This window comes from Bombus vancouverensis, chromosome 2, assembly GCF_051014615.1.
Source record: "Bombus vancouverensis nearcticus chromosome 2, iyBomVanc1_principal, whole genome shotgun sequence".
NCBI classification, from domain to species: Eukaryota; Metazoa; Arthropoda; class Insecta; order Hymenoptera; family Apidae; genus Bombus; species Bombus vancouverensis.
In genome coordinates this window covers 21,072,488-21,098,964 of record NC_134912.1, presented here as the reverse complement: position 1 = coordinate 21,098,964, position 26,477 = coordinate 21,072,488, and the positions used below count along the sequence as shown (strand labels likewise).

The 26,477-nt window shown below is 41.0% G+C and overlaps 1 protein-coding gene across 2 annotated transcripts in view; it reads right to left on the bottom strand.

Moving 5' to 3' along the window:
• The window catches only part of LOC117160092 (zwei Ig domain protein zig-8), a 58,979-nt gene extending 32,799 nt beyond the window's left edge, over nucleotides 1–26,180 (bottom strand). The window contains exons 1-2 of one of the 2 annotated variants that reach the window (XM_033340521.2): nucleotides 24,604–26,180; nucleotides 22,470–22,653 (exon numbers count right to left, since the gene is read on the bottom strand). In XM_033340521.2, coding sequence (XP_033196412.1) covers nucleotides 22,470–22,599 — 130 coding nt within the window. In that variant the 5' untranslated portion in view covers nucleotides 22,600–22,653; nucleotides 24,604–26,180. The remainder of the gene's footprint in view (nucleotides 1–22,469; nucleotides 22,654–24,603) is intronic. The other variant, XM_033340522.2, reaches the window with a different exon arrangement.
• Between the last annotated feature and the right edge of the window lie 297 nt (nucleotides 26,181–26,477).

Genomic DNA, 26,477 nt, shown 5'->3' with positions numbered 1-26,477 from the left:
ACGTCAGGAATATGTCAAAAGCAAGGTATTACATATTCGGGTTTCGTAGTAGGGTCATCAAGCACGGAGTCCTGAAATCTCGGTACTCCGGTTATATTTTACGACGACTGACCCTTTCGAAACGACTGACCTAGAAACGAATGATCCCGCCTTCTTATCGTATACCCACGACTGGTACGACCCACAATGTACGATCGTATAAGAAGCCTCGTCGAACGACGAAACTTGGCGCAAAAATAACCTGACTGATGTGACTTTTTACGTGCAACAACTCCGGCATTCGAAGCAAGAAGACCACCAATGACGCGGTTAAAACGCATAAGAGTCTGAACCTGATGCTTTAATCGATTAGTAGATTCGATAAATTTTGTCGATACTCGGCGTTCGCTTCTTTTCGCGTGATATCATCGAGCTATCGGTGAATATAACGCGTCTTAGAGTCAACGCCACGCCATTTTTACCTTACGCAGAGAGCAAGTAACGACGACATTCCGCTAAACGTTTTCATTGGATTACAGTGTTTTGGCAACACTGGCAATCTCCAGGAACATTTGGCGAATGGCAATTTTCGCGAATACATAGAACGGAAGAAACCAGACGTTTCGATAAAACAAATCAACAGACCGAGGAGCGAATATTAGCAGAAAATTGACGGTATTCGAGTTCGAAGAGGATCGCGTAACCGGTCGACGAAATTGGATCGGGATGTCTTCGTTTAGCGGAAGAAGCGCCGGGCATCGCGACTTTTCCGTCGTAAAGCTGCGACGTATATCGCCGTTGTAACCAGGAAATATGGGAAAATACAAGCTAGGAAAATGTCTCGGCTTTTAGCGTGTGAACAATATGGCGTGCCGGTGAAACCGGGAACTGTCGGCTGCGTTCAAAAGTTTTATCATTTTTCCTTATTTCGTAAAACTTTTGAACGCTAGCTTGTTCCATCGAGTGTCGCGAGCCTGTTCCCCCTCGTTTATTAACATCGCGACGAGATACTTGATACCTTGTATAAGCTGCCGGCGCGGCTTATTGCACCGTTATAAAACTTTAATATATCTCGTCTGACGTATTGATTAAATAATATTTCTAGCAAAGTGACTTCTTCAAAATTTCGCATAGTTCTCATAAACGTTTATAGGTCAACGATAGTCGAATAGAACGATGCGGGCTATCTTCCATATTTAATCTTTAGTTTTTACTAAAGAAAAATCGGAAACACAACCGTTTCGGACGATGATAAAACCAACATTTGAACGAAGTAGATGATCGATTAAAATCAAATAAAAGAGGAAAAAGGATAGTGGCTGATAATAAATTTGGTAACCGAATAGAGATGCAGAACGTATATTTGTAGATTATCTATCGATCGTTTGGCGTTATGTAGTCTATTTCCGCGAGTCTCCAAAGCGGTCGAACAGCATCAAGTATTCAAAGAATCCGAACCAAACGAAAACTACAGGAAAGAATTTTGATTTATCGTCGTTTCTAGAAATCCGATAGATACTTAGTTCTATTAAACCTTGGCGTATCGAGCTACCGCTAATTTCTCCTTTCGAAAATAGATTTTAAGTTACGTCGATCGGCAATGTGTCACGTTATATATTCATGACGTGACGGATTGTCAAACTTTATCAAAATTTCATTCGCGTTAAAGCGATGTTGAACAATCTCACCCTAAATTGTTTCATTGCTCGATAATTTTATTTATTTTCTAAGTGGTTTATACATAAATAAACATTAAAATATATTGTTTCCAGTATCATAAAATAAGAAAGTGGAAACTAGATCGGATAATAATTCCGAAGGCTACCATCCTGCCGTGTTGTAGCCATTTTGCTTTGCGACAGGCTTTTTACAGGACCACTTAGGTAGTTCATCAATTACTCAAAGACGTCCCACAAAAGATACGCTCTACAACTCGAGTTCCTTGAACTTTTTTCGTGCTATTTGCTTGACATTTTCTTTCAACTCACATATAAGTACGTTATAACATTTCAAATGTAGTAGCAAAAGCTGTCCGACGATAAAACAGTCTTAAAATAAATCTACCAAATTCGAGAATTTAAATATTTTCTATCAGTTTTTTCTCTTGCAAAAATGATAAGTTATTATATATATGTGTATAAATAAAAATGATCACATATATGTATACCGAGCTGCTAAAGCATTTGCTCTTTCTTGCGAGAATAATGTTTAGAGAAGAAGGAAGATTAAAAAATAACGGTATTCGTGGCTTCCATATTGAATTTCAAAGTTTCGAAGAATTTCAATGGAGTAGAGACCGTTATAGTCTATAGGGTAAAATCGAACCACAAAAATGTAAGTTCGAAACGTAAAATAATAAAAACGTTTTTGAAACCACGGACGAGATCGTGGAAATTCTGTCGTTGCATACACCATGACATACAGACTGCGGTCTCTTTCAGATTCACATTTCTTAAATCCGTCACAAAACCGCTTACGAACGAAACTTTCGACAAGAAAATTCCCGATCAATCGGTATCGTTACGGGAATACTTTCCCTTTTCTTCTTGTACAAACTGATGGAAATTCGATCAAAGGCGAAAGCTAAAAAGGACCACCCACGTTAGTTGCTATGTGAAAATACTCGTACTAATCGACGCTCTGGTATACTATAAATGTGACTGGATCTCATAAAAGAGACGCGATAGTTTCTTTATTCGCGAATATAAAAGAACAAATAAAGTTATTAAATAACTTTCTTCCAAATAAAATATAGCTATTTTATTAAAACGGCTTAAGCTTCAATTAGCGACAGTTTACTGGAAGTATCGTTAATTTCCATAAAGATTTTTGGCTTGGTGAGAGAAAGCCTGGTCTCCAAAAAGAAAAATGTCATTGGCAGTCGCAAAAGTCGTAAGTGGCATTTCCCTTGCGATGCATTTTTTGCGGTTGAATTGCCGGATGGCAAAAGGACTCGAAGATACGAACGCGTTGCACACGTCGATCGTCAGTGTCACACCGCGCCGCGGTTCGCCACGTAGGCGTCTATTTCCGCGGGATTTCAGTCGCTTCTAGGATTTTCGACGTACATCGTCGATTGCGTTCATCCGAACTTTCGTATTCCGAATCGCATTTCCGTCAAATGTCGTTCGATTTTCCTGTTTCTTTTTTTCTTTCGCCGCTCGAAATTTGACAAGCCAATTTGTCCATGGTCGCGCAATTTTTTAACGTATCTTCAAGAACTAGTCACCATGTTTTCTTCCGCGATGTTGACAGAAAAAAAGTTGATGGAACTGCGTTTCGTAAAGGCAGGTTAAGCGATTTATCGCGCGATACTTGAAGCGCTGACAATGAAATAGTCGATTATCGAAATAAAGACGAGCGTAGTTCTTCAAAATTAACGTCGAATTTTAGTCACGGTTTCCGTAGCAAAATTTTTAAAGCCACGATTTTCTTTTTTTATCTGCCTCTCGCAACGTCGTTCTTGATGTTTGTATCTCTCTCCGAAACAGGAGCTTCTCTTACCGATGAAAATTGTTTCACGGAGACAATGCAGAATCAATGCTCAGTTAAAAAGCATTCGTACACGCTGACATTTCCAATTCTAACGTTGAAATTGAGAGACAGGTGAACGATTAGAATTTTATTCGAGTAGCTAAAAACGTACAAAAAGAAAAAGATACACGTGTCGAACGTGGATACCTTTCTTATTTTCCGAAGTCGGTATAAAAAGTAGCCAATATATTTCTGTTCGAGAAATAATTTAACTGAATTCTTCCATTATTCCCCCCCCCCTCCTCCCTATTTTTATCGCTTTTTCCATTAAGTGTATATATAAATGTAAAATTTGGGTCAAGTCAATCAGTGGGGTTCGTTCGGCGTATCTTCATTTAGAAACAAAAGTTTATATTTCCAAAGCAAGACAATGATTTATGTATAAGAAGAGCGGTAGAGTAATACCGCAGGTTCCTAAAAACTTGTAAATACTCGCTTCATAGGTAAAGCCAGCCATCTCTGTTCTTTACATCTATTTCCATTTTATTAAATGGAAACAATGGAAGTAACTCGCACACATTCGTGTCCTGGCGAAGTTGCAACTGCCGCAGCTCCGTAGGACATTGCAATAACGTCACGGAAAGGACAACTACGATCGCACGTCTACTACTCACCTCTTAACGCAATGACGTTGAATAAAATTGTAATATTTTAACTATATTTCAAACTGACTCTGCTGGCTTGTGTCGCATTTTCACATCGTTCGTAACTTATAAATTATACCATGCATAATAAACTTTAGGTATAGAAATAAAGTAACAACGCTACTCTAAAAGCATTTATTAAACACGTCGTTATTTCGATGCTTATGTTCCTCGTAAATCGTGACGCCGATTGGATCATTTCTTTTTGCCTTGGGACCTTTGCTATAACAGTTGCGCAAAAAGAACAGCTCTCAGATAAATAATTTTAACGCGAAAGGATCAAAACTGTGCGATCCACTTAACGACTTTCTTCCCGACTGCCTTTCTCGCTTTATGGAAACACGCGGAAAAACACACAGCTTCGCCGAGACTCTGTACCGAGATCACAGGACCGCGCTTACATAGGAAGGAACTTCTTTCCTTTTAAAATCCGTCGACAAAACTGCGTCGACGAAATAATTTTATTCTCTCTGTCCGATGTGATATTTTTACCTCGTCTAGAAATTGTTATCGTCGTGTTTGCCGAGAAGCGTAAAACTTTGATCCGCGGTCTGTTTGAAAGTTTCAAAGGAATATTAATAACTTTACGCTTCCATCGAATTCTTAATTATTATCCTATCGTCGCCACTACAACACTAATTTTACATAAACCAACATTTTTATATGTAAGAAACGTAAATAAAATTGGTTAAATCTGGATTCTAACTACTACGAACGTGGTAATTTTGCTCTACGCTAAATCGATAACTTTGGGAATCATGGGAACACGGTAAGGGCGCTTTAGAGCTGTCGAAACGCGTGACATAAAAATACGTATAACGCGCGTTACAGATCTACCCTGTAACTCGTTTGTGGTTCTATCTTTTTGGCTGGTAATAACGGCGAAAGTCGGTTTATTGGCGCTTTGCCATATAGCGCGCGCGGCAAAAACTCTATGACAGATGAAGTGCACGCTCTCCTTAATACTGCAAAATTCATTTCATCGTTGCGGCTACAGGCAACATCGCGGCCTGGCTCGTTCCCGCCAAGGACCGCCACGGTGTAAAACATTATTCCACATTACTCTTCGCGAACCGGAGAATACCGGATGAATTATTTTGTTGGTTTCTTCGTGCCTGCTCGTACTTGCACACGTACGCGTCCCCATTCGTGCTCTAGTCACCCGCTAATGCCTCAATCGCGGTCGCCACGACCCACCACGAAAAGTGGCACTCTAATAATCAAACTTTGAACGCAATACGATTATCCAGTTTCGGTAGAACGTATCGAATATTTGCATGGATAGACGCTTATAAAGACTCGTTATTTTCTCTCGTATAAACTCACTATGGAGTTATATCGCACTTGTTAAAAGCAGATGGTAATAGATAAGACACTTGCGTCAGTGGGAATACGTTAGAGGAACGAAATTTCGTTCGATCGGTTTTCGCTGTGTTTTCTTCGCAACAGATACTTTTTAAAGACGGTCAGTCGCTTCGAATCGTGCGATACGAAACTTTCATCGAGAGATTGTTTCAACGTTTATTTCGTACAAGACGAATTCAATAATTTCGCGCGCAAATCGAAACTCGCCTAAAAACGGAGATTAAATTATCGGTCCGTCATTCCGTGGGATATTAGACCGATATCCGATTTAACATACGGATGGTAAAAAACGGTCCGGTTAACCGGTTATCGGTTATTCGGTGAATTTAGAAGATCGCCCTTACTCCTATCTCGTTGAATCTTTCCCTTAACTTTCCGGAAATACGCCAGCGTAAATCAATGAATTTATCAGAAATCAAAGTCAAGGCGTTTGAACGAAGATCTGTCGTTGCGCGCGATATGCCGAGAAAATTACCGAGCGATTATACATTAAGATCGATTCGAGAAATCGTGACTTTTTTTATCGAAGAGCATTTCGCTCCGCGATTGTTTCGCATGGTCGCGTTTACAGCTGGGGAAATGCGTCTTTTCTTAGGGCGCGATGCGACGCGATCCGAAGCATGGATGCACGATCTAGGGAGGCAGAGCTAATCCAATTGGATAAAAGCGACAGGGGCCGACATCGAATATATCAGAAAAGCTAAAAGACAGAGGGGTTAATACGAAATTGGCGCTGGCCCATCAGCCGCCAAGGGACTACGTTATCCGGAGAATTGGTGCGAGTTATGACGGCAGTCAAACGTTTCTTAACCGTCTTCTCAGCTGCCGAACGGAGTTTCCTAAAACCCGAACCCTCTGTATGCGAAGAGGAATTTCACGGATTTGCCGTAAATAACCACTTAGTTAACCCTCCTTAAATCTAACCGGTACTACGACGCAAGTTTGCGCAGTGGATCTAAGATCCCCTTTTGAATAATGCGCGTACCGTCGCCATTTCGCGAAGAAACTTTATTAAGCGAGGCCTTAAGATTTTAATGAAAAGTTTGCGACCCGCTACTCGCTAGAAATTAAAATTCTTCGCTCGTTATCATTGGCGTTGTTTGATTTTGACCGATTACTAGAAAACAGCGATGTATAAAAGAAGAAAGCTGTTCGTCCATCGGTTCTCTGTTAAACTAAACTTTGTTATTAAGAATAACTTTTGCAATTTCAAAAGTTAATCGCCATTAGCGGCCATGGAACGCGTCCTATAAAGCGTCCTATAAATAGCCACACTTTGATGCGATATTGCTGTTTCGCCGCACCAACGCCGGAAAAAACAGCTCTGCCGTTAGTGAAATATTTCCGGCGAAATGACAAACGAGATTTTACCAAACGAGAACGTAATTCCTGAAATCGACTCGGCTCAAATGTCATACACGGCAGCCGTTTCAAAATGCAATTTACGTGTAACGTTCTACATCGATTTTATCCGCTACATCGAATTTGACTTATTTCGTAAATATGAAAAGCATAACAAATATCAGAGCCAGAAACTGCACCACGTGTGTACGAAATAATTCGTCTAACGGCCGACGTATAACTCATACTGATAATTACATTCGCCGCGTGAAGATAAGCTAACACGAATATTAAGTGTAGAATACACGGGGTGCAACAGTCGCATTAATTTCTCCTAAATCATAATAGGTGGAGCCGAATTCGTATAACTAGACTTGCACTATCTATTTGTTTCGTTGCATCGCAATCATAACCGTACTACCTTAAATATGCGAAATCGATAATTTTACGCCGTTCGCCCTATCGTTGATACTTTCACTTACAAATCCATTTTATATTCAGCGAAATTTGCTTGAAATACGCTAGATTCGATAGAAAAAGATTCACGCTATAGCGTTTTTTCACGGTCCGCGCGAAACGACTCTACGCTTACGATCGGGACCCGATCTAATATTATTACGCGATGTACTCATATATTTCTTCTTCCTATCTCAGGAACCTACGTGTTTTTTTATTTTCCTTCGTGAACGAGCGGCCTTAAATAACGTAGCAAATTATTTAGCAAAAACATGGGGACGAGAATTCGGCAAAATTAATTTTACATTAACAGAAAATAACGATCGAGGAATTTTTTACCTACTTTAGAGGGAAATTACGAGGGGCCGGCTGGCTCGTTTGTTTATGCAGATCAAAAATTAGACCGAGGCGCGCGGATAATTGGAAACGCATTACTTTTGCATTGTATTCCGTGTGTAAGTAATTAAGCTGTCATTTGCAGCAGAGTTGTTCATCGGACGTTTTTATAGCACGAGCCTGCTTAAGAATGTAACAGTCGGCTTGCTTCCTTAAACATCTAATGAGCCTACTTTCGTAGAAAATAAGCTATACAGCTGCTCGTTAAGAGCGTCTTCCGTCCTTCCATCCTCAGACAAATGCAAAACATCGCGTCGCTACGATTCGTCTTTAATGTTTGATTATCGTCCAGACGCTCCTTTTTCCTACGTTGCAAAATCCTAATAGCGTAAGTAGCATTTACAGCCTGAAATCTCACCGATATACGGCCAATTATACATATACTATATCAAGAGAACACGTACCTACAGCTGTTCTTTCTTGCGTTAATCTCCGTATTTGAGTAGACGGACGAAGTATTAAGATTTAAAACACCGAGGAAAAATAATTTGATCGTGGGAACTATAGAAATACTAAAAATTTATATGATCCAGCGTATTACCCATTGTCGTATCTTAAAATAATTAAACGAATTGGGCTACGCTAGGGAGAAGAAATGATTGATAGAAGAAACGAAAACCAAAAGAGCCATCGTTAATAAAATGAATATGTATGTAGATACCTAGACCCGACCCACGATAATTTGCCGAAGGTTCCATTTCACATATCGCCTTTTCAATTTATTCAACGCATATTTTTAATTTGAGAAAGATCGGGCAGAGAAATCGCGAACAACGCTATTCCACAAAGTATGCCGTCAAGAATATTCGTAAGGAGAATATGAGATAAGGGAGTAACATTTTTACATCGTTCTCAACTAGAGAACGTTGAAGTTGCCGGTGCAACTCCAGAGAGGTTTCCTTACCACTTCTTTCATCTCCCTGCGAGAAAATTTAATTTTTCCTCCGTCAATGTCGCGAACGCTGATCTCGTTATAAATACTACTTCTAATCTCGAAAAAGGCTAGAAATGTATTTCGATTAATTTTCTATATAATATCGTCCCTACCACGTTGCAGAATGATATGTTCTACCGTGACGATAATTAGAAGGTAATTCTTTATCGACGCTGCATCGGATCGGTGATACGTGGAGTCTCAGAAATTCAGAGTCAAAGAATTAACGGGAAACTTTTTTGATACGTGCAAAGATTCGAAACCGTACTGTCGAGAATAACGAATAAAACGTCGCGTCGACCATGTTTCTGGAAATTGTGGATCAAATATTTCCGGAGAAACGTTGGCCGATAAAATGGATTTCGAGAGCGGAACTTTCGTTGTTTAGTTTTATCTTTGAACGAAGATGGAGGAAACGAGAGCATGCAGTTTTGAAAGCAAGTACCCGCGTATTGGCTCGATGAATTCGCTTAATGAAAGCATTAGAGCATACCTTTCGAAGCACGTTTTCCAAGGGAACGCAGTTACCGCCGGTTTTGTGCTGCCCGTAACAATGCGCAACCACGCACACGTCCGACAGAGAACTCATCAATGCCGACGCTCTTCATAAACGTAAGAACGGAATTACCATTCGCGCTAACCACCTTTTCTACTATCGTCGCACTAAAATCGTTCCTCTTTTCGTTACGACGCGATTCCGATGTCGTTCGCGATATTAAAATTCATACTGGAGATCATTCAACGGAACGCGAATCGTTTCATAAACGTTTCTCCAGAACGTAGCTATATCGTACCAAACGTCTGCACGATTAAACAGAAGTATTAAATTTACACTATTTGCATTCGCAGCAATTCCTTTTAATTCTAGTTAACTATTTTTGTCCTGTTTACGTTGTACAACAACTGTCTTTACTCGTTTGAAATCTAAGGAAATTCGAGGGTATTTGATATTATGAAAAGATCATCAAAAAATTTGACATATGTATGTTATAACGTGTACGTCCGCGCAAGGTTGGGATGCTGCAAAGAGGATACCTTTCTCCAGAGGCAAAGGTATTTCGACAGAGGAATATTTTCTCGTCAGCGAAGAAGACACGGCATACGATATTAACTCGTAGACATTTCATACAGATTTACATATACGAAGGAGATGTGAAACGTTTGTTCCTTTCGTTACAGAGACATTCCTGCGTAGGAATTTGCATCTATTCTCTCATCTTGATCATGGTTTGTTTTTCTTCTAGGTATTCTTTTTTCCAAGACGTCCATTTGGTCAGAAAGCAACGCGCATTCGAAGAAGAAATTCTCGAAGGACCGTTAGTCCCATCGACTGACGTGTAATCGAACGCGAAAAGGAGATTCTAAGAAAAACAGATGGCGTAAGCGTCTTTTCATCTCGTTTCAACAATCGGAGCTCCGCTTTAATAAGAGACCAGAAATATGAAAAACTTTCTTCGAACTTCGAAGCGAAGAACCGCCAGTGGATTTGCTAGCAAAGCGTGAAACGAAGACGCGAAAGCATTTTCATAGCAACCGGTACTTTAAACTGACTCGTCTGTTATGGCACTGACTTCCCTACGAACTGAACTTTCGTACTCTAGCTGCCGTGCGCAAATATTTGTTTTCCGTTAAGAGTCGCTCGGAAGAAAATTCGTCAGATAGACCTAAAAACGCTTGAAACTTTCGGGTCAGTGTTTCCTTCAGCCAGGCTAATACGCTTTTAGCATAATCGATAAATCGTGGCTGTAGAAGTTGTTCGAATGCTCGTTTCCGCCACCGCATCCGATGATGAATTATACGGTTGGAAAGTCGCGAACGATAATAGCGACTCGGTGGAACGAAATACAGGAAAAATTTGTAGCTTTAATTTCGAATCTATGCCGGTTTGCTCGATCCGAAGCCGATTCCTCTCGCTCGTCAAGTTCCGTAACCAAATTGCCCGCAGTGTTTTTAAATCGAAACGCGATCGGTGTCGTCTGAAACACTAAACGTCGCGATTCTAAAAATTTGCGTAACAAGCTGGATACTTGGTGATTACGTTGGACGTTGGTTCGAAGAACGATTCGCGAAAGGAAGGAGGAAACCCGCAACTTTCAAGAGCGGATAGGTCTCGCAACGAGCGACGCTGAATAATCGTTCGTTTCGAAACGTCTTGAGAAGGCACGATCGAAACGAAGAAAAACAGCGTCGTCGATGCCTCTGCAACGAGAACGACGCGCTTATTAAAAAAAACGCGCTGCGTTATATAACGAAGCAGCAAATTAGTCGAGATAGAACTGAAAACGCGATGCTTAAGATCCTCAAAGGAACTCCGATTTAATTAGACGAAATAGGGTCAGCGAACGTTTAAGGATATGCTATTCTCGAAACCAACTGGATGGAGTGCTCCTCTGAACCCGTGAAAATGTGTATACCCGTTTCTCTCTCTTTGCCTTCTTACCACGCTAAATTGCTGACTGCGATTTACCTGCGTCCACACTTTCGTCGCATTCATCTACATTTGCGCTTACAACTTCCTAATTGCGTTATCGCGAACGCGATAGGAAATGAATTAGAAAATTGGAACGAATAGGAAATGAATAGGAAAGGAATTTTGTGTTTTCCTTGTATCACGTTGATATCGACCTTCGAAAATTGAGAAATTTGCTGCACAGAAGAGAAATTACAAGAAAAGCATCGAGAATGTGAAAAATTTGGAAAGCTCGATTCAGGTTTCAGCGCTATTTTTACTTCGATGAAACACGCCAATTAGTTGGAATAATTACATTTAATTTCTTTTGTCAATTCTTTATTATGCTGCATATTTTACGTAATTGAAATAATGTCGTATTTTCCGTACATTTTTAACGATAATTTTATTTGCGCGATATACTAGATACAACAAAGGAATTACTTTCAACCTCACGACCAGTTACATAAAATGAATGATTTAATAATACGAACATAATGTATCGAGTAATAATGGGAAATAAAGGCGATACGCGGTCCGAAATGCTTTCAATAATTCCATAACGGATCAGCTTTGTGTACGCCGAGTAATTTGGAGAAAGCAAACTGCAAATTCGAACGCAATGCGATTTCTATTCCATTAAACAAACGGTACCCTTTCCGATGCGCGAAGCTTAATAAATTGTTGCGTCCAGTAGACGGCCATCACAGTATTAAAACACGCCTCGTCTGTACATACTCTCTATCGAAAAAAAGCAGTAATTAGCGTTAATTAAGCAACAACTACCGCTTTCTCTTCATCGCGCGACAAAGAATAAGCGGACGTTTTATCATGCTGTAAAAATTCTTGTTCGCAGACTACGATTGCCGGTCGTGAGATTGCCTTCGACGTGCAATTATCTTTCTGAGGAAATCTCGAGCCGATTAGTACCCCTTGGTATACATATTTGCAAAACAAAGGAGAGGTGTGCTTGACAAGGGAAAGTTTCCAGACAACGGTTTTTCGTCATTGTTTCGAAGGACAATAACCAGGCGAATGTTAAATCGTTACCAAAATGACGCGATATTCGGACGCGGAACAACGATGAACGAAGAGTGGAACCGTGATTATTCGGAATAAAAGTTAATTAGTCACGCGGCTAACTTGAACTCTAAAGACCAAAGAACGATGCATCGCCTTTGCTGAATCGAGTCGAGAGAACGTTTCACGGATCCGCGAATTTCGAAAGAAATAGCTTTGTCCGTCGAGCCTTTAACGATTCCATGGCGAGCTCCCTTAATAAAAGTCCGAACGTCTTTTCTCGTGGAACGAATAAATCATCGCTTCGACGACCCATTAAAAAGTCGAAAAAGGGTCTTATTACTCGGGAAGAGAAGGGAAGAGAAGAGAAGAGATGAGAATACCAGCGAGTAAAGAAGAGGCTACCGGAGAAAATTGCTGACAACTGCAGACGTGTCTTAACGATAAGGCTCTGGCAATCTAAGCATATAATCTTCTTAAGAGCTTTGCCGTTTAATTAAGAAAACAGTATTATAAACATATACAGTAACATAGAAAGCTCCTTTTTGTGGTTGCTTTATTACACGAGTATAGACTGATTCTTACTATCAGGTTCACCTACACGTGTATGTTTTCATCGTCGACGATAGAAAAACAAACGAAATACAAAACTACTTACTGCGTTTTGATAGAATTTAACGTTAAGCAACTTTGTTATTTCTTTCATAAATATTATTAATATAAATGACGATAAACGAAAGTGAGTCTCCGTCGACGTACATAAGTGAAAATGCAGAATGTTTTTCATTTCTTTGATTTTAAAGATACGATCTACGATATCGTATAAAATTCAAAAAGTTTCATCTTAAATTATAGACAATATTTTGGTTTTCTTTGTCTTCCGCGTTCTTTATCTCGACTGAAAAAGTATTTTAATCTTTAAAAGGTACCGCTTTGTACAGATGGAAAAATGTACAGATGGAAAATGGATCGATCGTCGATCTATAGGCGTTGATAATAGATCAACATCGAAACCAGCAAACTGTAAAGTACGAAAACATCTTTTACAAGGAGTCCTTAAAAAATGACATTTATCCATCAACGTCAGAGGCACAGGACAGGATTATGCAGTTTCAACTGAAATTCCGGAGATTTGTCGTTGAAGGTTCAGGATTGTCGAATCGTTTGTTCGATCGCGATTTTGACACTGACGAATCGGGATGATAGATGTGCCGAGAATTCATTGCGAAATCACGGTAGCCTATCGAAGTCGTCGCGCAGTTTCGACGCAGAGAGGAAGAGCAAAAAAAAAAAGACATCGTGCTTTCAACGAAACACGCTCGATTCGAATGCCTTAAAAATTCCGTCGATTTCGTTCCGATCAAAAATATGTATTAATCGTCGTTCGTGCGACAATGTTCGTTTAAATTTCCATAAGTTGTTCGGAAGCTACGCGACGAATATCGTTGATATCTCGATTTTTCCACACGGATAACGACGAATTTACGACGAGACGAAACAAGAAGGATACACGCACGTATGTGTTATTCTTCCAAAAGTTGTAGCGTTTATTCGTTGAAAAATAATTCTCAGTTCTAACAGGCAAAGTAAGTATCGACGCGCATCGAAAATCACGATATATCAAACGAATACACCGATATTCCCATCGCAATTATCATGTTCGATGAATTGAGCTCACTGTATACTTTTAATCTCGCTATAGATTGTTTATAAACACGTTCGTTTTTACCTGTCCGTTTCCATGCAAATTGAAATTGCATTTTCGCCGATGCACGATCGAATATTATACCGCGAACCAAAACGTTTCTCGTAACGGACATACCTATCTGGCCGTCTATTAGTTATTCGCGAATCATCGAACGGTAAAGTTACAAATGACAAATGATACTAGAAACGAAGATCGAATATACTCCCGCATTCGTCTAATATCCATATGTATGCGCTTACATTATTCCTCGAGTTTGGAAATGTTTTGTCAGTCTAGAATCGCATCAAGCGTCGTTCAGACTTTTGTTCAAGAAAGAAAGGAACGACATCGTTGTCTGCGTCGCGCAAGCTGCACCAGGCTTTCCGTAAACGTCGCATCTCGCATAAATATGGAAATTTTGAAAGTGAGGTTCAGCCATTCGGCTCTCGTCTTTTCACGCAACACCTTCGCGTTCGCGTTTGTATCCGTATCCGCGTTGCGTCTCGTTCGTTCTCTCCGCACGTTTCACCGATATGCAGTGTCAGAAATATCTTGAAAACCTCGGCTGCACGCATCGCGTAAAACGATATGGTTTGAATATTAATGATAGAAACGCTTTTTTATCCGATACAACTTCGAGGACGCAGTGAGGAAATCCTTTCTGCGATTCTATTACGATCGACCGTATAGAAATACATACTTCTTACTCCCATGGTGACTCGTGAGTATCGCGCTACGCAGCTTTCGCGTGGAGAAGATCGATCTACGAAATTGAAAACGGTGGAGCGTGGCGAAAAAGGCCGAAGCGCGACCAACGAGATAGATACATGTATATATCGTACTTTGCTTTGGCAGGGTCCCAAAGGAATCGCCACAGCTTTTCAGATACGAATTTAAACCGGTCCGCATAAAGTTCCGCGGTTCTTTCCGATCGATTGTTTTCTTCTAGAAGGTCAAACTATCTTCGATTTACGCGTTCGCCGGATCCCAGATAAATTCATCGCGCTTTCCGGAAAATCCAATCGATTCTTCCTCGTAACAGATAGCAAGACGAGATTTTCCTTCCCGCTCGTTAGTTCCGAAAAAAGAGCGATTTTTCGTTTTCGCGCAGCAAAAGAAACCCGGTTTACCTCGTCCGACGGACAATGCAGTTTATTCGTCGCTCGAGTAACAAACTGCTTCGATAACGCGAATGATCAAATCCGTTCGAGCAAATTACAGCCCGCGAGATTCGACGGAATCGAGACATTTTTGACGGTCGGTAGTTTCGCTTCGTTCGCAACTACGAGTGCATTTCGATTTCGATGCCGTGTCATCGCCATCAAGAATACGGAAACTATACCGCGTAGACTGTAACTAGAACACGAAAGTTACGGAAATTACGAAATAGAACTCTTGCTATCGCTTCCATTCTTTTCCTCGTCGAAGGGAACGGAAGTTTCGCGAATCGTTTGGGAAATAAGTTGGAAGAACGCAGCAACGTTATGCGAGGAAGTTGCCGCTTTTCGATCCGGGAATACTTTTGTAAAATCTTTTCCATACGCCGATGCATAACAGTAGCGATAAAAGGCAGGGACTATCTCCTCTTCGTGGGTTGCGCTCACGATCAGGAGGATTTCGGTCGTTGACCACTATCTTTATTTTATGTTATGGTTATGTTACAATTATTGTTTATCATTTATGCTAATCGGTATTTGTCGTACTTTGCGTTTCTTGTAAAGAATCGGTGCAATTATTTACAGTTGTAAAATGTCGTTCATAGCACGATGATAAGTTTCTTTGATAAATATGTCTCGATGCAGTTGAATATTTCATACGCTTTTTACCCACTGGATCGTCATAGAAATCCTGAATCCTTCGAATATTCCACTAGTTTCATACCGTATCATCTGTCTTCGACATGCAATGAATCAGCGCTAAGTAAAAAGCTCTCGATTCTTTCGTTATTCGATCTCCTAGTTATTTCGAAAGCACACCGTTTCTCTCACTTACACTCGCTATACAGCGAGAGATTTTCACGATCGATGGGAATAAAAATAAATGGTAAAAATCCATAAATGATTTAGACCAATCTAAAACTGTCATGCACTCGTTGCTCGATATCCTTGAAAGTACAGTAGAAGATATTCGACGAAATTTAACGAAACGATAACGCTCGTAATATCCAGGTAAAACGGCAAAATTGCAAATTGAATTCGTATACAGGGACGAATAAACAACAGAGCAGACGTATGAAAGTACAGTGTACCGTGTGCGGATTCTTATCCCAAAAATTTCAATATAGAGGCATAATTTCCCGCGTGGAAATGTCATGTACGCATAGGGGAACGTCATCGTTTAAACGGTTGATCCCGTTATAAATTTCAGATTAGTTACCCGATTGCTCCATATTTTCTCGACAACTAAGCGGGGAGAGAAAGGAGTGTCTCGTATCGGTGACATAACAACATCGTAAATTGCGGATTGATATATCACCTGGTTTGAATATTGCGGTGACTGGCGTTATTTGTCGCCTTGATCTATGAGAATCTTCTGGCGCAGCGGTGAAAAACAACGCGGGCCTGTCCATAGGTTAAATATATTCGCGCCTGCGTGTCTACGATCGCGAATATTCCATCGAATGTACCATCCGATTTGTTGACTTTTATTTATCGATATTAACAGCTACTGATAAATCTCGTTTATAAACTTCCTATTTTATACGAATATCGCACATACACGCGCTTCCATATATCTCTGCTTTAATTCTCCAAGTCAGACTTTTCAACGTCTCGTGCTCGTCTGAATTAGCTCGCAAAGAGCGTCATTGCCGCGCTGCTAATTACGAGCTATTACGACTTTTTAATTAGTCTTTAAAAACTTCTTCATCGAATCGGTTTTTAAGCGTACGTTTCAACAATGGCGCGGCGCGGCGTTGCGGTAGGTCAACCGGAGACCAAAGAGACGCAGGAAAGTATTATCGGATAACTCTAGCCGTAGGCACTCGGTTGGAAATTTATAGATAATCTCGAGTCTTACAATCGAGACAGTGACGTCTTTCTTCTTCAACCGAAACGAATTGTCCGAGCGGAAGAAAATGTAGAAATATCGGCGGACGACTTTCCATTACACCGAGCAAAGCCTCCTATCTCGAGGTCCTTGCTACTGAAATTCACGACCGTGTGTTTTAGCTTGTGAACCATTTCTCAAGTTATTTCTTATTTTTAATGAAAGCGTAGAAGATGGAAACGAAGATAACAGAATTCGCCAATGAAGAAGCGAATAATTCTTTTGAAAAAGGGAAGGCCTAACGTTCCAACGACGAGATAATTTGTCTTCACCGAAACAAAGGTTAATCGGAAACGCTTAGAATTAACCAGTATCGTTGTTCTCTTTCGATCGGGGATTCTAATTATTCTAATTATTCGGAAGAACCTAACACCTGGATTGATCGATCTTATCTCAGTGACACTCCTTTTGTGCCGAATTCCTCTGAGATATGTTCACAGTTGAATCAATTGCGACCTACTGCGTTAAATGAGCTCGGAATTTAATTGCTAGCCGGCATAGAGGATAATCCGTCTTTATACGAATTGCAACAATATCGTTACTGTGTTTAGTTCGAGTCAGGGACCTCTCTCTCAGAAGTCCGGAAATTCTCTCGATAAAGTTGGCTAACCTAGCAAGTCAAATAAAATATAAATATACATGTATGTTCAGCTGTTTATTATTACCATCTTTTCAATATAAAATCATATTGTAAAAAAATGAAATTTTCAAGCTGCACGCAATACTTTTTCACCTATGTTGCGGTTTATTCGTCCCATTTCAATAAAATTCGATTTTTCCATTTGAAACAAGATTCATAACCAGAATGAAAATAATTCCAAATTATTCTAAAATAATTCCACGACCTATTATACGTGTATCTGCATAGATCCATCTAAACTACGTGATATATGAACATATTGCATGGTACAATCGAATTTGAATATAATTTACTTAGTAAATAGACGAGAATGTTAATCGTACGTGAAATGGAAAAAACGAAACAGATTTAAATAGTTGTTGAACGATAGGTTTATCTCGTGTCCCTTTTGCTCTGATAAAATTAATCGATAGTTTCGATCCTCGAACGAACCCGTGAGAATTTTCGCAGCTGTTTCTTCGGATCGGTCGAGTACGAGTTAACGTTTTCTAGTAATACAGTGCGCGTGAAAGAAAGAAGGCTGGGAAGTTTCGTTCTTTTACTTTTTTGACTTTGTCGTCGCCATACTTCTACCGCAGAGAGCACTTACACTCGTAAACGTCTTAGCAGAGGTGTTATTCCGGAACGAACATTCGTTAAATATCCAACGGAAGAAAGAAAGTCGACGGTCGGCTGTGCCAACCGAACCAGCCACTCCGAGAGAATTTGATCGTTTTATAGGGAAGAAGAACAGCCACCGAAAATCCGTTCGAGAAACGATCGTTTTCCCTCTCGCGGTCAAACCACGGATGATGGATCGATTCAAACACGTTGCATCTCGTACCAATGGGACGTTACGCCTCGACTTTCTTCCGTCAGTCAACGATTTCGAGCGGCGATAAACGCAACGTGGAAATTTAGAATATTTTACGGTTGATAAAATTAACTACGTGTAGTCGACGATATTCTCCGCTTTACGAGATCATATCGAACTTTAAGCGTTCGACGATCGACGATACCGCGAGGTATGACGCGCACGACTATCGACATTCTGACTGCTTTTATCGTGGAATCGAACGTGAATCGCGATCGTTTGGCAATCAGATTCTCCGGTATCGCGGCGCCTTTAAATGCGATGTACGTGTACTTTGAAAACGGGTCTATCCAGGTGTTTGTACAGTAAGGTTCGCACGGTATTTGCGGTATTGCAGCGTACGTCAAAGAGAAATTGAAACGCCGAGCGTAAACCACATTAGTCGTGTATGACTCATCAACGTAGCTGTAATACTGCCTTCGCGTTGTTAAATAAACCTAATTCCAGCCATCAAATATTGAAGGCTGCCACGAACTTCTACAATTTGATGCTTGCCTGCTAACGTAACGTAAATTCTTTGAATTATAAATGAGCGTAATACAGAGGGATCTCTCGCTATTGACTTTTCTTCTACGCGTTTTCATTATTCTTGTTACTTCCACGTTTCGTCGCTTATTTTCACCGTCCATTTTATCAGAATCTACGAATATTTACCCAGTTTTTGAATCACAAGAGCTCGCGAGAATTACCTTCAACTTCTTGTCCAAGAGTTTACATTGCGGCTGGTTTCGATCGAGTGTTGTCGAAAACTTCAAAGCAGCTACCGTTATCGGAGAAACGACGTAATTTCATCGGTCCTTCGTTATCTTTTTATTTACTTTCTAATTCGTTGCTTGCTCAGCTTAATTTTCTACCTATAGACCGTGTCAAAATACCATTCCTCGACAAAAGCTTTGAAACACCTTCTATCTTTACAGGACAATAGTTTTCGAAGGAGCAAATTCTACAGTCGACGGACATGTTTTCTTACTTTCCGGCGGATTAAGTCCACTACTGCTGGAAGCGCGCATACACGTTGAGAAGCTCTACAAAAATACAATCGCCTCTTCTTTCTTTACTGGATCACGCTTCTTCGATAAAGAGCAGATCGTTGTATCTCTATAACGAAACGAGCCAGCTGAACTTTATATCTTCGCTTCGATTAAAAACGCTGCAATTCATCGACAATTCATCGATTCAAAGAGCACGTGTTAATATCAGTTGAGAATCGAAAGCAACGCGTTCGTACAAATCGCATTTTAAATACATTGGGTGGAAAAATAAAGAACAAAACATGTATTAGAATATCGTCGATGGAACCTGTGTAACAATCGCGTTCAAAGTTTGACGAACGAACCGGTATATTCTCGTATATACGTATACATACACATATACATATACATACGTATGAAATTGAGTCAAATGTATATACGTAATAATAGGCTCGCTTACGTTTGTGGGTATTTAACTGTTAGTCGCTGTGTTCTTGTGTTCCACGCGATGTTTTTTCGGAGGAGCGGAAGAAATGCGGAATACGGCTCGACGGGAAACTTACGTCGGGTAACAAAGCACGAAGAAGTTGTGAAAGCAAAATATGGCAAATTATTAACGGTGGCGGTTGTATAGGGGGAAGTTTCGCGAACGTAAATTCGTCGTTTCCTCGGATTTATAGTCGGAATCCGCGTAAAATGAAATAACCCCCGGTCTGTAAACTATAGTGTTCCATTTGCAGGAAACGCTTCGAAGCTAACATAGTTACGAACGTCGCATCATCGTGTCATTACGTCGTACGTAGTCGGTGAGACAGCAATAGACACTGGCGCGGAAGATAGCGACTGCGATCGCGATACGCGACACCGGCCGATACCGAGGAACACGCATCGAATCTATCCAACTATAACTTTAGGATAAACGTGTTTACCGCCGGCAAATGTCGAGTTTACTTTGCAAACCGAGAACGCGGAATCGCGTTTCCGCCCTTTACGTTCTTAAACTTATTTCGCCTATCCGGCGTTTTCTTTCAACTTTTACGTTTCCTCTCCTCCGCGGAATTTCGATATCTGTTTTTCGAAGGTTGCTTACAAAGGAAATCAGCAAACAATGATAATCTAGAGAGACGCCAAACGAAAATGTACAGAGAAGAAAGAAAAACAGTTTGTTCCTATCGAACAGAAATTCCGTATTTCGATGTTTTATCCTATCGATTCGCGTTTTAACGGACTTTGATATTCAGGCTATCGAGATTTCTAGAATTTATTCGTGTAACACTCGACGGAGGGTCCTCGCGGTTGTCGACGGAAATTGTTTCGAAAAGAGCAAGCGAAACACGTACAATTTGGCAAGCTGCTAGTTTCAATATTTATGAGTTAAGAGTTTATCCTCTTTAGAGAAAGCACCTCTTTGAAAGTTGTAGCAACACTGTGGACGAATGGAAACGAAAGCAAATAGAAAGAAGTTTACCTGCAGCGTTTCTGTTTGTTAACAGTGCATATACACGCGTACGTTTGCGTAAAAAATATTTCTGGCTCACAATTTAACTGGCAACAGGATCAGAAGATTATTATTATTATCACTCGCGTAAAAAGCAAATTACATGTAACTTTACGCACGATATTCTATTAAAATTGTTCATTCCAAGAAACGCAAATTTAATCGTCCGCTAAGCTCGACCGTAGCGTAAAAGTTTTCCAACGATAAAACAACAGGCTGCATTCTCGCGAAAATATTTGCAACGCGATATTTATTAAACGAAGGATAATCGGCAATAATTGATAAAACGGTCGGGAGAGGAACGAGCGCTGTGAGTATTGTAAAAAGTTCGACGAGCGGAATATTTGGTTCAACGAGCTTGTCGCGCGGATAGTACACATGTAGCGATGTAGGTACACAGCTGCTTTTTAAAACGTGCGTGCGTGCAACCGCTCTTTTAGTTGACCGCAACAACATTTGCAAAGTCCCTAGGGATCATTGTTTTCTGCAATGCGTTTTTATCTGTCCACGACGAGCCATGGCGAGCCACGCCCGCACACTAGTTAACGTTAATTTCCACTTCCTGATTCCTCGCCCCTCCGCGCTACCATTTCGCTCGTTGTGCACGTTTTCAACATTTCCACCGTTTCCAGTGTTTTCGACGTTGCCTATCGTACATCCACCAGGTTCGCCAACTTTTACGACAATTCCATGACGCGTCATAGCCACTGGCGTGAAGATAAAACGTTTCGCGCATGGAACCAACTTGGCTGTTTCAAAGAAGAACTGCTTCTGCATTTTTTAATTACGTTTAACACCGATTTCCACGGGAAAACGTGACTCTGCGAATTAGCATGCTCCGATCTCGCGCCGTAATAAAAATGCTGCTGCGGATCGAACAGAAAGGTATGTACGTACATTGTACGTATATACTATACCGCTATTCGTGAATTTTTCCATGCGCGTTAAACGCACGTGGCTCTATCGGTTGATCGTTAGCTATCGCGCGATAGGAATTTTTATCAAGTACGTACGTTATTCGGATTCGGATTAAGCCAAAGAGAAGAAAATTTTGATGCGCGTTTCAATTACTCGATGGGTAACTTTTACGAGAATTAACGAGACTATGAAAGCTTAGCAAAATGAGAGTAGATTGTGAATTGTCGCACTGGCCAGTGCTGTTAACCGGATCAAATAGGAAAATTCTAATCAACGAGAGACGAACGCGAGCATTTTACTCTCGATAAATCGAGATTGCGCGCGCGGACAACCCGAATAAACAGACCTATGTACATACTACGAAAAATTAGTGACAAAAGGTAATTGAACAACCTGTATATACGTGTATATAGCATCGAGCTGTATTACTTTTCGGATTGCACCATGGATTAAATGACACGTTAATTTTCTCTTCCCTCTCCGATTAATCGATTTTTTAACAAGAATTTAACGCGAATCAATTCAATTTCGAGCGAAAGAACTTCCAATGACAAGCACGCTGCCCGAATTTCATAGAACAGCTTAAAATTAGCTTTCAAAGTTACCAGGTCGAGTTAACTTTTTCTACAAGGACAACTTTTGTTCGATTACAAGTTCAATGGACAAGAAGAGAACGTTTTCTTATCGTGACGTGTGTAATCGTGCCAGAGTACGAACAAATTGTGCATCGGCTTACCGTGCAACAGTAGCGAAAAGAAGAAAATGCAGATCATCTTGGCCAGAGCTGGCGCGCACCAACCGCTCCCGTTGACGCTGTACCGTAAATCCATTCGCAGAATCTTCACGGTCCATCGTTTCCGGTACATTTCGCAACACCAGCCTCAAAGTCGTGCCAGCTCAAGTGGAGCGATATATCTTTTCTGCCAACAATAAACAGAAATTCACTTTCCGCTGCGAATTCTCGTCGTCCGCGAATCTCCTCGTTTTCGTTCCGTATCTCACCCATCGATACCATCTCTTCTCGTTTTTCTTCATTAACGAAAATTACTCGCGTCGAAATACATGCGCGTAACACCTGTTTCGCCTTTCCTTTTCTTTCGTTTTCATCAATTTTAATTTATACTTACAACGACAACTTTTTAAACACAAGCAGCCACTTACTTTCAATCAACTACCGATTTATTCGCAAATTCTAAATGACGCTACAAGTATTCGACAGATCGTTAAAGTCTCGCGTTAATCGAAAATAAATACCCTGCGATCGAATGTAATAATGGACATTTGCGTAACGCGAACCGTGTACATTACAGCAATATGTACAATAATAATATTTGTTATACAATTTATAGCCTGACCGGAGGGGTTGCCGATACGAAAGCGACACGACAGCAATTTCACGATGTTTACAATTTCGATTATCTATTCGTGGATTTATTACCGGCCGGTTATTACGCGGCAATAATCAGCCTGTTGTATGAACGAGCCGACAACCGTTGACGCGTCTGCGAGACTGGCTTGTGCGTAAATTGAAATCAATCTCGAATACAACTCTATCGTTGGATAATCGCTTAAAACGGTAGTCGCTTTAAATGCGCGCGAAAACTGTTTAGCTTCGTTTCCGCGTTTTAAAGCGGCACGCGTTTAACCTCCGCTCTCTTTTCACCTATTTTCCATTGGTCATTGAAAATTTATCTCTTCCAGTAGGAAATTCAACAAACGCGTAGCGAGCGAATTTCTGATTCAACGAAGCCTGCTTCTCTTCGACCGATTATTCGATCTCGATCTCGATCGAGATCGAGATCGACGTACAAATTTTGGATCGTCGCGCTGTAACAGTTGTGACTTGGAGACGTCCGTCAAGAGACCTGATCGTTGCTGCATAATATCGTATAATAATTGGCAAGAGTAATCGCGCGCAGGTGCAATACCGGACTTGACATATTAATTTTGCACGTCTGTCGTCGTACCGTGTAAATTTCGCTTAAACTTCAAGCCGCCCTTCTAATGCCCAGAACTAGAAATCGAATTTGTTCACCAACCTTGAATAAATACTACCGAATAAGCTCCGGATTTATTACGGCCTGTTGATTCGATTCCTCTCGCTACATGAACATCAATAACCGTTATCGTTGCACGCGTCTCCTTTTTACTTTGATCGATGAACGTGCACCGCCTGCTTCGTACTGTTTGACGATCGACGAGTGAACGGTCAAAATGAATTTGCGCAGGAATAAAAATTTGCTTTAAGTATTCGAATCGTGAATTTTAATAACTGATAGTTTTTACGAGATAATAGGCAATGTGTTTTATTTAATATTCGAATCGTATACATCCGTATACATTTCGTTCTTCGTATGCCGCACAGTAAATCAAAGGCAGAGTTGCTCCTAGGAGCAAAGTTCGCAAGTCATGATTGTGCAAGAAAATTCTAGGAAATCAGTTTCAGGCAGTGAAACTTTCTATGACGTCTAAAAATAGGAAACACGATTGTTTCTTCCTCTGTAAATCGTTTATCCACGATTGTCCACGAAACAGTTCTCTTATTTCACGAAATATTTTCATAGATTTGAAAATTTAATAACGATTATTAAGCAAGTATTTTTACCGAACTAAATATGTGGCGAAACAAACGAAAGAAAGATCTGTAAAATTTTCCCAATCGATCGGAAGATATTTTCTAATTATCCGGTAAGCGATATTCTAGTAATTTTCGTGGAAAATTTAGTGGATATTATGCAAACGCAAATGTAAATGTAACGCGAACGCGTGTCCGACAGCGTTGTCACGGTCGAGTCAACGAACTATGGTGAAGAGCTGACCAGGCTGCTCTATGTACCGTACTTGATGCATTTTCAACGTGAAAAACGTACCGTGATCGCCGAAGCGACTTGCGTCAGCAGTTGTTGATCCGCAGTTACCGCTAAAACACGTCTATTGCAGTCGTGTCGAGGCCACGGGTACTTTTCTTGTCCGCTGCATTTCTCTTGATTTTTTCCGAAGCGTCCCGTTGAAGCTCAACGTGGAAACATTCATCTTCACACTTCACTAAACATTCATTGTTTCGGTACGATCACGCTTCACTTCGAATTTTCAGTCGATCAATTATCATTGTATATTATGCTTTTTTCTTAACTAGACACTCCACGAACTCACACGACGTTTATCGTTATAACGCGTCCTCGAAAGCCACGCAGTGGAACAGATCGGTTAAAAGGTAGCCGCAAGTAGGAGGATGGATTAAATTTCGAAACCGCCACCGAAATTTTACCGCGACGTAGGTACGATACCCGTCATATATAAATATATATAATAATTTTTAAACCGATCATACAGAAACACCACTTTCAATGGCTAAGAAGTACGTACAACCGAAATTGGATAACGCGTCTACCAATAGGTTATGCATATTTTTACGAGTCTGTTCATTTTTGCAAAAGAATTTTTAACAAATCACGCTGCGTTACAGCCAAATCAAATTACATGCAACACAAAAGGGAAAAGAGTTAGATTAACTTACGGTATCGCATAATACGTAATTACAGTTACAGAGTAATTCTATTTCCACATAACCTAACTTTCACGGTCGGATCTTCTCGAAGATATTTGAAAGAACCTTTTGTCGCAAAACACTTTCTTATCGATTCGTTCGACGATGGATTAGTCGCACAGTTCACAGCGAACAAGATATCCCGAACAAATCAAATTTCCACGTGACAAACGGATGCATCCTGCGCGAAGATGCACTAACGGAACATGGAACTCGCGATGAGTCCGCGCAGTCGACGATCGCCAATCTAGTCGGCGGTTCTTCCGTTTTCCTTAAGTGCCACTCGTTCGTCATTCAGCACGCACACTCCGTTCTTCGTAAACACGTTTCGTCGCGTGTGTACAAGCATCGCCGATACCGCGGGCAGCGCCGGTAGACCGACTGAAACGAAATCGCCGCGCCACGCCGGAGCAACAGAGAGAGAGCGAGTGGAGGGGGCGGCATTCACCGTCAGAAGGAAGGATGGAAGGGTGGAAGGAAGAGAGGAAGGAAGAAAGGATTGGGAGTGTGAGGCAGTCGGAGGAAGGAGAAAGGAGCTGGTAAGATGGATAGGCAGATAAGTGGACGATCAAAAGGAGCGAGTAAGCGGTGTCGAAAGACGAGTCAAGAAAAAAGTGAGAAAAGAAGAGAAAGAGTGCGAGAGAGTTGCGTAAAGAGATCGGTGAGCGAAATGCTGCCGTGCTGAAGACCGCGACCCAACTGCGCCCGCGCTTAGCCAGATATCAGCCCCCCTCCCCTACCTCCAACCACCGGCGGCGTACACTCTTACCACCTCCGCCTCCGTTGCCGCCGCGTTTCGCTCGCTCGCTCGCTTCACTCCGCTCCACGAGTCCATTCCGCACCACACTGCTCCACACCGCGCTACACAGCTCTACACTGTTCCACACTGTTCCACGCTAACCGTCCTCCTACCAGCAATGCCACTGCTGCTGTGCTAACGTAGTCAGTCGATAGCGCTTCTATTATTATTGCGATGATCGACGCCTCGACCATTATGACCGACGTCGTATCCGTTGCCTGTTAAATTCGATAGCGCGATTCCTTGTTACGATCACGGATCCTTGTCCCACGACTCGATACTCCGCGGTTCTATCGCGATTCGACAACGATATCCTTTCTGTCGATGTTTGCTGCGGACGTGACAATATCCAAAGCTTTCTTACTATCGTAACATTTAGTCGTCGTCGAAACGAAGAA